At 41.3% G+C, this 13,055-nt stretch overlaps 2 protein-coding genes across 2 annotated transcripts in view; one reads left to right on the forward strand and one right to left on the reverse strand.

Annotated features, from left to right (window-relative positions):
* Nucleotides 1–282: 282 nt before the first annotated feature.
* On the reverse strand, nt 283–3,771 carry LOC307270216 (major histocompatibility complex class I-related gene protein-like). Its single transcript, XM_080053388.1, has 3 exons — nt 3,664–3,771; nt 1,703–2,430; nt 283–949 (listed from the first exon to the last, which is right to left on the reverse strand). The coding sequence occupies exons 1-3, from the start codon at nt 3,743–3,745 to the stop codon at nt 629–631; spliced, it is 1,131 nt and encodes a 376-aa protein (XP_079909514.1). The 5' UTR covers nt 3,746–3,771; the 3' UTR covers nt 283–628.
* Nucleotides 3,772–9,658: 5,887 nt separating this feature from the next.
* The window catches only part of prune (prune exopolyphosphatase), a gene marked incomplete at its 3' end in the record, with an annotated part of 12,585 nt that continues 9,188 nt past the window's right edge, over nt 9,659–13,055 (forward strand). Inside the window, exons 1-3 of the mRNA XM_080053344.1 lie at nt 9,659–9,779; nt 11,896–12,000; nt 12,971–13,055. The exon at nt 12,971–13,055 is cut by the window's right edge and continues 118 nt beyond it. Of these exons, the coding sequence (XP_079909470.1) occupies nt 9,741–9,779; nt 11,896–12,000; nt 12,971–13,055 (229 nt within the window). The 5' untranslated portion in view covers nt 9,659–9,740. The remainder of the gene's footprint in view (nt 9,780–11,895; nt 12,001–12,970) is intronic.

The raw sequence follows: 13,055 nt of genomic DNA on the forward strand, positions 1-13,055 counted from the left end.
GTCGGTCAGTTACTAGATTATTTTGAGTTTCTCTGAAGAGTCAGATAATTCTGATGTACAAATACATCAACACAAGAGTCATAATACTGTAAATATAATGTTTATTATGATATGACACACCACCAGAGTTAATATTCACAGAATGTCAACGCCATGTGACAGTCATGAAAACAGCAGCAGAAGGGTTTGGTGTCAAACTCTTTACAGGTCCATTTGGTTTCCTGTTACAGAAAATAAGCCTCACTCCAAATTATATTAAGTGAAATTGAAAGAAGTGTATTTATATATGAAAAAACAACATTTATAAACAACCGGAGTCGACCAAAGTGCTTTGCAAATTCAGGTACAAAAAACGTGATTTAAAGTGATGTCATAAAGTACAAAATATATTATAAAAAAAATGTGATAATGTAAAAACATATAAATAATAATGCCCATCCCAATGACAACTAATAGCAGTGATAAGGTGCATGGTATATTATCATATATGCACAACAAAAAGTACAAGTAAGAACCTCTTTTATACTGTCTATCGTAAGAATTTAGCAAGAATTAAGAAAGAATCTTGCAGCCCTAGTTCAGAGCAAGTCTGACCGCGATACACCAGAAGCTGAAAGTCTGCAGGTTTTCATTTAGCACTTCTTTGGGTAACGGGGTCAGAGCTAATCATTGGCTCTGCCACTGACTCCTGACTGCTCTCTGTTGTTTCCATACCAACGCCCTCTGACCTCTCCCTGTGTCTCTTCCTGTACCACAGTAGCAGCATTAGCAGGAAGCTAGCGACCACCAGGCCGAGCGGAGCAGAGATGATGCTGATCCTGTGTGAGCGGGAGAACTGGGCCGTCCAGCTCACCTCCAGCCTGTTGTCCAGGCTCAGGTGAGAAGCTGTACAGGTGAAGCTGTGTTTGTTCTTTAGCTCCTCGTCACCAACCGTCAGGGTCTTCCTCACCTGGTCAGTGGTGGACAGAAACGAAGGAAATTTACTATGAGTATTGAACATAAGTACATTTTTGGAGTATCACTACTTCACCTGAGTATCTGCTTTTTTGGAAACGTATGACTTCGTCGTGGATTGACGTTTCGGGTATCGCTCTAAGCATCAACTATTGCCACGGTTAGAATAAACATAAACAAACGTTCGCCAAATGTTCGCTGGACATCACTTAGTATGCATTTGATGAAAACAGTGGAGCTCGCCGCATCAATTTAGCACAAAACACATCGAGAGGGACAGGAACACAGATGCCAACAAAACAATAAAACATCCGGTTCATATTCAAAATAAGACACTCCATGTTCACTGCAGGTAACAATCAGCAGAGACACATACGAGCATGCCCACTGTTCTTTTACTCGTTCGGATGGGAACAATAACCTTCTGTGCGTTTGTTGTTGTGTAAATACCACATATGTTCACATCATATTATCAAGCGCGATCGGCCATCAATTTTAATTGCGTGAACTCCATGGCCTGCGACTCCAGCAGTCCGGCGGCGCTGTCCGTGCTGCTTTCAAAACGGAGCCGGTGGGTGTTGACGGACGTGGAGCACGGAGCAAAACCGTAGGATAACGTACGTGCAGCCAGTGGAATTCCGGGGTAACTAAGCATGCAGTACATTCAAATACCTCATACAACCACACTTCATGAACACTGATCAATCCCTTTAACCACTGGGGCTGAGGACTGTGTCCTCCACTGTACCTGGTAGAGTCCGTTTCCGTTGGGCAGCACCGAGCCTCCGGTCAGCTCTTCCTGGTCCACCGGCCGGCCGTCTCTCAGCAGCGTCAGGTTGATGTGGCGAGGGTAGAAGTCTGTGGCCATGCAGGTGACCTGAGCCCCTCCCAACACCTGTTTGGTTAGGAAGCGGACTCGAGGACGGACCCGACGCATCACCAAGCGCTTCTCACTGTCCAGGAGGTATTTGACCGCCTGGACACAGTAGGGAAGGTAGAAGTTGGAGAACATCATCTGGTAGGGCAACTGTTTCATGTTTTCCGACTGAAGATCCACTCTATCAATGCCAGCGTAGGTGAAGTGCGTCATGTTGTACATCAGACTGTTGGTGTCCACACCGTTAGAACTGTCTCTGTACATCATGTGCACCGGCTCTCCATTCTCCAGCACTTCGCAGCCCGTCAGCCTTTGCTGGACGTGGACTCCCCCCGACGTCAAGTTGAAATGGTTTTGGAACATTTTCAGCCTCTTTCTCATGGCGGGGAAGAATTCGTTCAATATAAACTCCAATTCCTGACCCAGATTCAGCTCCTTCGTCTTCTTGCCGGCATGTCCCACTCTCATCAGTCGTTTGATCTCTGAGTCATAGTAACGCACCTGGATGTCATCCAGCAAAATGACCCCAGTGAATTCTGGAAATTGTGTTCTCCCTGAGATGAGGGAAGACAACAACCAAACAGAGTGCCCTCCTGAGCCTGATAGGAGACAAGAGAGACATTAGAGGTTGTTTGTGATAGTTCTCTTTGCCTCTGGTCTGTTAACATCACGGTCAAACAGTGAGAAGAGGAAACTTAAGCAAATAATAGAACATTTAAATGATCAATCATCTGTCAGTCATGAACTGACATCTTAAACTCTTCTGGTACTGCAGTTCTAAGGTTCAGGATCAATAATATACAGAACTAAAACATTCCTTGGGGCTCGTGAGTATCCCCACTCCCAACCGGCACCTCACACCCTGGGTAACTCCAGAGAAGCAAAGAGTCTATAGTATATCGCCCAGCCCTAGTCCAGCCCCTTATCCAGGAGTTCAGTTCTAGAGGTGAGGCTGTGCGTGGAGAGAAGCCCCACCAGATCTCATTCAAATATGTTAAAGGTTCAAATGAAGCCTATGAATCATTGTATGATTTTCCTCTAGTAAAGAAAATAGTAAAACCAAAACATGCTGAGAAACCATGGACAATTAAAGTAATATTAAAAGCATTTAAGAAGAAAAAAATGTTTCAAAATTCAAATTGCGATTTTGAGGTAAATTGTTTTGGGTTTGGTGCCCCCTATGCGTTGGGCTCAACAAGCTTTGGGAGACAGGTGGCATGTCTCCCAAAGCTTGTTGAGCCCAAGTGCTCTGCAGAAATACCCAAAGTTTTATGAATGAAGAGTCAATCACTTATAGCCTATTAGCTGCTAAGCCCAAAAAATCCATCATGACAGACCTCTATGGTCCAAGAGGATTTTTTGTAGAGCAGACTGAGCTGGAACTGTGTGACACGTTTTGATGAATGTTTGCGTGCAGCAGTTCAGGACTAGTAGCAGTTACAAAATGTACAGAAGAATAATCCTGAAGTATGCGTGATAGTAATATCTGCTGTCCTTCTGGCACTGTGTTTACAGGCTGTGTTCAGTCAGTGGTAAACACCCTGACGGATAGGTTCGTTCTATGACACAAGGAATTTGTTGTGGTCAGATCGTGCACACAATAAGCAAAGACTAAACATTAAAATAGAGAATATGTGTAAAAGGCATCTTAAAGAATTAAAATAGAATATTTGTAATAAAATAATGTAAGAGAAAAGTATGCCTATGTGCAATTGTCTATTTTAAAAACCAACTGTACATTTTAAAAAAAGCACAGAAAAAGCTGATCACAGCAGTAGTTTGTTACCTGTCAGCAGTGGGAAACATTGTGACAGATAGAAAGAGTTTGTTACCTGAACTCGTCACCTTGAAGAGAAGAACGAAAAACATCAGCTGGACAACAAACATGTTGATCTGGATATGAGGAAAATGCATCTATCTATCCGTATGTTTCCTGGTTTTACCACTACGCTTCTTAACTTTCACTTTCCTTGTTGACAGAATACATAGAGATGTTTGAGCCAATCACCATCCTGCATTAAGCTGTATCCGGGCAGATTAGAGAACTAAGCCAATCAGAGAGAGGGTTCAGGCTTTTACACAGAGAGACATGGCAGAAGTAAACAGTCAGTGCTTGGCAGTTTACGGTGTTGTTTTTGTAACAAGCCACTGCTTTTATGGTACTGTCAACTTTATGTTGACTATGACAGTTGTTTCACATTAGATGATAACTTCTGCTTTATCCAAAATAGTATGAGTTAAATAAATGTTATTGGCTTAAAATATTAGAAAAATAAATAAAAGCTCAAAATAAACCCTGATTTTGGGGGTCAGTCCTGGGAGTGATCGTTTGTGAGCTGAACATTGACCTACATGGTACCAAATGGATCCAGTTTGTCTAGATCTAGTAAACCTGTATTATCTAAACTACAGTACTTCAGTAACTGTAGATTTACATCAGTACTTAAGTGATAAATCATGTTACTGTAACTAGCAAGCAAAAGTCAACGCTCAGAGTGGAGTCCCAGCCACATCAGCTGAAAGACTAAAGATAACATTGTGGAGATGAATTTTATTTAACCTTTATTTATACTGGAGATATCATTGAGGGGTGACCCTCATTTACAATGATGTTGAGAAACAAAAACAACAATATACAATGCAAATACATCAAACACACAACAAGCTGGTAAAGAGAAACATTTTAGACAGAGAGAGGTGTAGAGTGGCTGGAAATAAAATTAAATTGGTAAAAGTACAATACGGCCTAATTAAAACAGTTACAATTAAGAGTTTGGTAGATTTAAGATAGTATGTTTAAATTGGTTAAAGGATATCATGGTATTCATGTTAATGTGTTGCTGTAAGTTGTTCCAGGAGTCAGGGGCACTGAAGCTAAAAGCTGTCTTTCCCAGCTCAGACCGGGCTTGTGGGACATAAAGCATAAGCATGTACATGTAATTTTATAGTATATGTTAACTAAAATAATTTGCCTAACCCGTCCTAAAAGGCAAAAAGAAGAAGAAGAGGAAATTATAAATGTTAACAGTTAATACAGGTGACTGACTCATGTAAACTCAGTTACAAACCTTTTCTCAAATTAAACAGGGGTCTTACTCACCTTTTTAACGAGATCACGATTGACGTTTAGCCAGAGGACATTAAGTTTAGCCACTTTATTTTACTACTATCGTTACTACAGCTCTTGTGTTATGAGCGCCATCCTGTGGTGTCCAGAGGCTATTGCACGGCAGGATATGTTAGGCTTTATAAATCCCTTATCAACACAGTTTAATCAGCGGCAAGCCGGCGACGCATTAAAGTGGACAGAATGTAAACAGTTCCATCTAGGTGTCCATACATCAGGGGTTAATCCACACACATGGAATGTTCTCCAGCCAATCAGAATAGAGTATTCACACACAGACTATGGTATAAAACTAAATAATTCACAGAAATAATAAAATTCACTCACCAGAAAGTTCAATGTTAGGTCGTGTTCACACAGACCTAATAATCCTTGGCGGCATCAGAGGTGAGTGGGAGACATTGTTTTGTTTTTGAGATGGTTCGGTGTGTGTTCAAAAAAACTCAAACGCACTATAAATTGTAAACAATAGTCACGTGCACGGAGAGGCTGTTCAATTATTGGTTGTACAGCTCGGCGAGTAAAAGGCAATCTCCCTCGCAATTTCTACCATAGCCTACATTATGCAGCATCGGCAGGTTATTTTCAAACTGGTCTTAATGTGGAGTGCATATTGTAACAGCCAACGTGTCTATTAAATTAAGTGCCAAAAGTTGGTGGTTTATGTAATGTTAAAAATACTCTGGTACAAGTAAAAGTCCTGCATTCACATTACTAGATGTATAAGTATTATCAGGAAAATGTAGTTAAAGTATTAAAAGTAAAAGTGACTGTTATACTATTATATATCAGATGATTATTACTGCATTATTGTATAGCAAGTTTGTAGCTTGATGAAGTTACGTTTTTTATTCATAGATTAATCTGTTTGTTTAAAAATTTAATTATTGGGGCGCCCTTAGCTCAGTTGGTAGGGCGTCCCCCCCCCCCCCCCCCCATGGGCCTCGGCCAGCAGCGGACCCGGGTTCGATTCCAGCCCGCGGTCGTTCTCTGCATGTCACTCCCCTCTCTGCCCCATTTCAACTCTGTCTCTACACTATCAATAAAGCATAAAAATATCTTTTAAAAAAAATCAAAAATTTAATTATTAAAAGGAAAAGCAGCAGATCCTCAAATCAGAGATGCTTGAAACATGATATGTGGCATGTTTGCATAAAATTACTTTTATCGAAATAGTCAATGAAAAAAAAAACGTGTCAGTCAAGTTAATATACTAATGTTTCATCTCTACATACTTTTGGGCAGTATGCAATCATTTATAAACTTTTTCATATTTTTTGGGGCATTTTTGCTTTTATTAGACAGATTTGGAGACACATAGATGAAAAATCTTAATTGGTAAAGTAACTAGTAACTTCAGTTATCAGATAAATGTAGTGGAGTAAAAAGTAGAATATTTGCCATTGAATTGTTAAGTATAAAGTAGTGTTATTAGAGTAGCGTAAGAGCGAGTGTGTCGTGTGAGTGACGTCAGTGAGTGTGTGGTTGAGCGAGGAGAGCGAGCGGTAGCGCCAGTCAGTCAAGTGAAGCAGCTATAGGCCATGTCCCATTACAGAGACCACGCACTTGGTAGGACGCGGTCTCGCGGTCTATGAAGGCTATAGCCTATAAAGGCCGATTCGAAGGCCAACGAGCCTTGTTAAATGAGACGGTCTCCGCAGGTCTCCGTTTACGAGCATTTCCGGTTTACGTAACAAGCCGTTACCTTGCGTGACGACTCGCCGCTCCTGTGCTGCCTAGCAACCCTGATTGCTGCCAACGGAGACAGCCCTGTCAACGGAGGAAAAAAGAAAAAGAAGTTGCCTACCAGACGAAAAGAAAAAAAAGTACAAGAAAAAAAGAAAGGAAGATACAAGTTAAGAAGATGGAGCAACACGTTGCTGTTTTGTTATTTTTTATTTTATTTTATGCAATCTCTGAAAAAAACGCAATGAATCTTGGGATATGTTGGGCCACGAAGGATACATCTGATGCAGCCTTCAAAACCGTGAAACGAAGGCTGCATTTCACGACCGCATATGAGGAGCCTTGCAAGGAGCCCATGGACATATAAAGAAATGGACACCGGACTGAAACACGGCGCTCATTCATTCCTATGAAACTGCTCATTGGCGCAGGGAAGCCACAAGGAAGTGATATGCGGAAATTCATGTGGTCCATGGTTCATGGCGATAGGTCCATGAGCATGACGTAGCGGCATTATGGACCTATCAAGAAAGAGGGCGGCAAGCGTAGCAATGACGTAGCGGACTGGTAGCGGATGTAGAATCATTCTCGTTCTGTAGCATCCGTAGCATCTAGCATTGTAAGCTAAAGGTCTTAGCGAGCAAAGTTGTATTGCTTACCGACCATGGTCGTATAAGTCACTAACCCCCCGATGAACCGCTATATGTGATCTTTGAATTACACTCCGTTTTTGTAAAGTAAAACAGTGGTGAATAAGTTCTAAACTACGACTCTGTTCAGCTGCCCACGGCTGCCCCCTCCCTCCTCCTCCCTCGAAAACAAACTGAAAGCCGTTAAAAGCCGTTGGGCTAATAAGACGCTTGAGGTGGCGTTTTGAAATGAAAAAACTTCAGTTTTAATAGTATATGGTCTCAAGATAAGTTTGAGCCTATGTTTGATATTCAGAAATTTTTTGCGGAGACACAATCTTGTTCGCCGCTTGTATTGTGTGGACGGGGAAATCTACCTCAGGACAGCATGAAAATAAGCTCCACCCCCCAGCCCCATTCACAGCATGCAGTACTAATGGTTTGGCCACTTGTCCAAGCTGGCTGCTCGGAGAAGGCAGCATCCTGGGGGCCTGAAGGAGCCTTGCAAATGGGACAGCCTTTGCGCGCCGCTATGACGCAATCGGTCTTCAAATGCAGCCTACGTAGGCTGCAAACCCTGAATCAAGACACAGCCATAGAGTCGGCAGTGTTAGCTAGCGGAGTTAGCTAATGAAATGTCAAGTGAGTGTCAAGTTAAAACAAAGACAACCAGCTCACTGCCGCTAAAGTGAAGGGTGTTTACCCCCGAAGAGACATCGGTCCTGGGGGAAAGTCTCCCCAGTGCTCGGTAAAAGTAGCATGAAAAGAAAAGATTAATGTAGCCTATGTACAGTAGCCTACAATTGCTCCAAAGTGTAGCCTACTTTAGTATGAATGCGAGTATATGTTCTTAGTTACATTACAAGCTGACCAGGTGACATGAGGATAAAATAAGGGTTAATTTAGCATCTAGCTATACATAACTATCATTTTCCGAGGGTATTTATCGGAATGTATGCAGCTCATTGCTAGCCGAAAAGAGAGAAGAAAAAGTAAGCTAACTCACGTCTCCATTGAAAAATCACGGTTCACAACGGCAGTAAACGGCCATTTCCTGGTCGGTCCACACCAAGCGCCGAGTATCTCAGAGAGGAAACTTATATCCGAGCGGGAAACAGCCAAAATACTCAGTTTTCTAGTAAAATCCACCGCGAAATGAAGAGGATAAAGTATTTCGTGTCGGTCTCATAGAATGTAACCTAACGTCCGTCTCTGCTTCCAACCGCTGCTAACGGTCACGGAGTTGAAGCTTGATCCTGATTGGCTGGTAAAATATTTTAGAGTTGTAATGAATGCTAACTTAGTACATTTATTCCTGTACTGTATGGGAACAATGCTTTGTATTACCACTGTGTGTGTGTGTGTGTGTGTGTGTGTGTGTGTGTGTGTGTGTGTGTGTGTGTGTTTCTCTATTAGCTGCCCATTTCAGATCACATTGAATTTTCTCAATTTCACACTGCAATACAAACATACTTCAACAATTATTTGGTTTTAGATGTTATCCTCAAAGATGGATTATGATTCAGATCTAGGCTAGATGTCTCTCTCTCACACTCTCTCACACACACACACACACACACACACACACACACACACACACACACACACACACACACACACACACACACACACACACACACACACAAAATGACTAAAGGAAACTTCATTACCCAGAGTTCCTTTCCTCTAGAGGGTCGTGCTGCCTTCACACGCTGAAGGAAATGTGCAACTTCTATAACATTTTCTAAATATTTTTTTTAAACTATTAATAGCACGTGTTCAGATTCCTTTTTACGCTTTGTTAATACTACAGTGAAGAAACGAAATCTGACATTGTTCAATATACTTCAGAATATTTAAAAAAAGTCAAAGAAAGTCAAAATGTCATGTTACATTTAGAATCAACTGGATCTGCAACCCGGTGTTTGAGTCTGTCTGTCTGTCTGTCTGTCTGTCTGTCTGTCACATAGGAGCGATGGACAGACACCTGGGGGATAGACAGGTTAATGTCTGTCTGTCTGTCTGTCTGTCTGTCTGTCTGTCTGTCTGTCTGTCTGTCTGTCCGTCCGTCCGTGCCGTCTGTCCGTCTGATTTAAACGTTTTAAATTATTTTTAATATTGCTATTTTATCTGAACATTTTCTATTTATTGTTTGACATTTTTAAATTGTATGTTTATTCATTTATTGGACTTTCTCTGAAACTTTTGGGGTGAAAAACTCATATTTCCGCCTTTGAGTCTGTTCCCTGAATGCCTCCTGACCTTTTCCCCACCGACATTATTCACTCAGTCATGTGCGTTCACGCTCACGCTGCCGGTAACGCGCGTGTGTGACTGACAGCTGTGAACCGGCGTGACCGTTAATCTACCGTGTATAACGTTTACCGGACAGGGGCGGCGGTTGGTCGCGAGCTTGTTTGCTACTAGCGTCAGAGTTAGCGGCTATCGGCCAACTGCTAAAAGAAAGATGGAGGAGTTTCTATCTAACTGCCAGCGAGCCGTGAAGGTAACACACACACACACACACACACACACACACACACACACACACACACACACATACTGTATACACGTTATATACAGTAGGCTATATACACACACACACACACACGCTACACAAAAACACACCCTCACGCACACACACTGCACAAAAACACGTCATATAAACACAAACTTAAAATCAGGAGTTGGACACACTCACTGTATACAGTACACACACACTTACAGACATTCTTCAGATTGTGTGTAGTCAAATAACCCCCCGCACGCACGCACACACACACACACACACACACACACACACACACACACACACACTGAGGAATGTGTGTGTGTGTGTGTGTGTGTGTGCGCTTGTGTGTGTGTTTATTTGGAGTCAGTTAGCCTTCTAGCTCTGTTTTAAGCAGTTCTTTATGGAAGACCGATGGTGTCTAGTTAGCACTAACTGTCTAATGACTAACCCCACACACACACACACACACACACACACACACACACACACACACACACACTTCCACAGTAATGTCTCACACTCACACTCACACTCACACACACACACTCACACTCACACACAGACTTCCACAGTAATGTCTAACCATGCGCCTCGTATAAAAGTCACTATCGGTCAGTTCTGCCTTTCAAAGTAAACATTTTCAACTTAATTTTATAAATCAATAAAAGGGAAAATATACAGACGGGCTAGTTATTGATTTGATTTGATTTGATTCAATTTATTTCAGACATATAAAAAAAAAGAAAAATGAAAAGCATGTAAATACAATAAACAAATATGTTCAAATGATTTCACAAAAGAAATAAAAATAAACAAAAAATAAATGAATTGGCAACTTTTAATAAAAAAAAAATGTAATCAGATTTTTATCAAGAACAATTTTTCCATGCAATTCTTTTTGGCATTCCCATGTAGAGAGTTTTTCTTAATTATTATTATTATTATTATTATTATTATTATTATTATTATTATTATTATTATTATTATTATTATTATTATTATTATTATTATTATTATTATTATTATTATTATTATTATTATTATATAATTGTATAGTTATTAATGAATATATAGAAAGATTAATTTATTCATAAATATTTTGATGAAACTTTTTTAAACATTCTTTGTTTTTTTCTGTCATTCAACACTTTTAATTTTTTATTCGGTTTTGAGCTTTATAAAGGTGCAGTGTGTAATATGACATCATCAAGAAAGTTCTACAAAGTTCTAGAATGCAACGCTCCCTGGGTAACCCCAACCCTTTAGAATAATAACAGAAGCTACAGTGGCCTTCAAGGACAAGAACAATTCTAAATTCTAAACAATGCACCTGATGACATTCCAAAAACATGGATTCCTCCATAAGACTTACCTGCTCAATGTACAAAATGTAATATTAATATTTGTAATTCTCCACTCAGGAGGATAATTCAGGTTATTGGCAGAGGTGATTTTACAGCAATGAGGACATATTTATGAATGAGGATATTGATTTTAGCGAATAAATTACTTAACATGTTACACAGTGTCCCTGTGAAAATGAATTAAAAAAATAAAATAATGTTAGGCTATTATATCAAGCAGCACAGATAACCTGTTTTAACCATGTGCCTTATACATATTATATATTGTTTTATATCATGAACGTTCTTTTAAAAATAATAATTTTTTTCCCGGTCCATACATTACAGTCAATAATAATAGCCTCCATATCATACTTCTCACTACGCCATCTGTAGATGTAAATAGCCCACAGAAAAGTATCACAGGCTCAGTAAGCAGTACACAAGTGAGCAAGGACCCATTATGGGCGACTTTGGCTCAGGTGGTAGAGCGGGTCGGCCGATGATCAAAGGGTTGGAGGTTCGATCCCCGCCCTGCCATTTGTGTCATGGTTGTTGTGTCCTTGGGCAAGACACTTCACCCACCTTGCCTCGTGTGAATGTAGATAGTTAGCCTGCTGCTATCGGTGTATGAATGTGTGTGTGAATGGTAACGTGGGAATGGGAACAGGTCTCCCTTGATAAAGAGTCTTCGGTCTCAATGGGATTTACCTGTAGAAATAAAGGTTAAAATTATATCATGATGTTTTATTGTGAAATGTCTCCAGGTGAGCTCAGGTGAAGCTTCAGGTGTTCATGTCGTCCTGGGCAACGAGGCGTGTGACGTGGACTCCATGGTCTCTGCTCTGGTCTACGCCTTCTACCTGTCCAAGGTGAGTCTGTCTGCCTGTCTGTCTGCCTGCCTGCCTGCCTGTCTGTCTGTCTGTCTGTCTGTCTGTCTGTCTGTCTGCCTGCCTGTCTGTCTGTCTGCCTGTCTGTCTGTCTGCCTGCCTGCCTGCCTGCCTGTCTGTCTGTCTGCCTGCCTGTCTGCCTGTCTGTCTGCCTGTCTGTCTGCCTGCCTGCCTGCCTGTCTGTCTGCCTGCCTGCCTGTCTGCCTGCCTGCCTGCCTGCCTGCCTGCCTGCCTGTCTGTCTATTTATCACTAAAAATGGAGACGGCATATTTTGATGTTCACTGACTTTCATAAATGTTTCACATACTAACTGTAGGCTATTGTTCACAGAAAGCTTGGAGCTTTGGTCCGCTCCACACGCAGGTTCAAGCTGCTGCGTGCAGTGATGTAACTCTCTGCTCCTCTGTCTGTCTGTCTGTCTGTCTGCCTGTCTGTCTGTCTGTCTGTCTGCCTGTCTGTCTGTCTGTCTGCCTGTCTGTCTGTCTGCGTGTCTCACCTCCTCAGCCCTGCAGTTGTGAATCTTTAGTCACGTTTATGCGCTTGTGTCTGAATTGTGCTATATGAATAAACTATATAAATAAATAATAAAATTAATTTCTGGATTCAGTTTAAAGTAGGGTTTCAGGATCTACTCCAGTCCACTGTGTGCTAAGAGGTGTTCTGTCTGTCTATCTATCTATCTATCTATCTATCTATCTATCTATCTATCTATCTATCTATCTATCTATCTATCTATCTATCTATCTATCTATCTATCTATCTGTCTGTCTGTCTGTCTGTCTGTCTGTCTGTCTGTCTGTCTGTCTGTCTGTCTGTCTGTCTGTCTGTCTGTCTGTCTGTCTGTCTGTCTGTCTGTCTGTCTGTCTGTCTGTCTGTCTGTCTGTCTATCTATCTATCTATCTATTTATCTATCTATCTATCTAACCCACCCTCTCTCTCTCTCTCTCTCAGACGTCCCATACAGACTCCCCGGTCATCCCTGTACTAAACATCAGAGCGTGTGAGTTGTGTCTTCGCTCCGACAACGTGTTCCTGC

Source organism: Ammodytes marinus, assembly GCF_949987685.1.
Source record: "Ammodytes marinus genome assembly, chromosome: 25".
NCBI classification, from domain to species: Eukaryota; Metazoa; Chordata; class Actinopteri; order Uranoscopiformes; family Ammodytidae; genus Ammodytes; species Ammodytes marinus.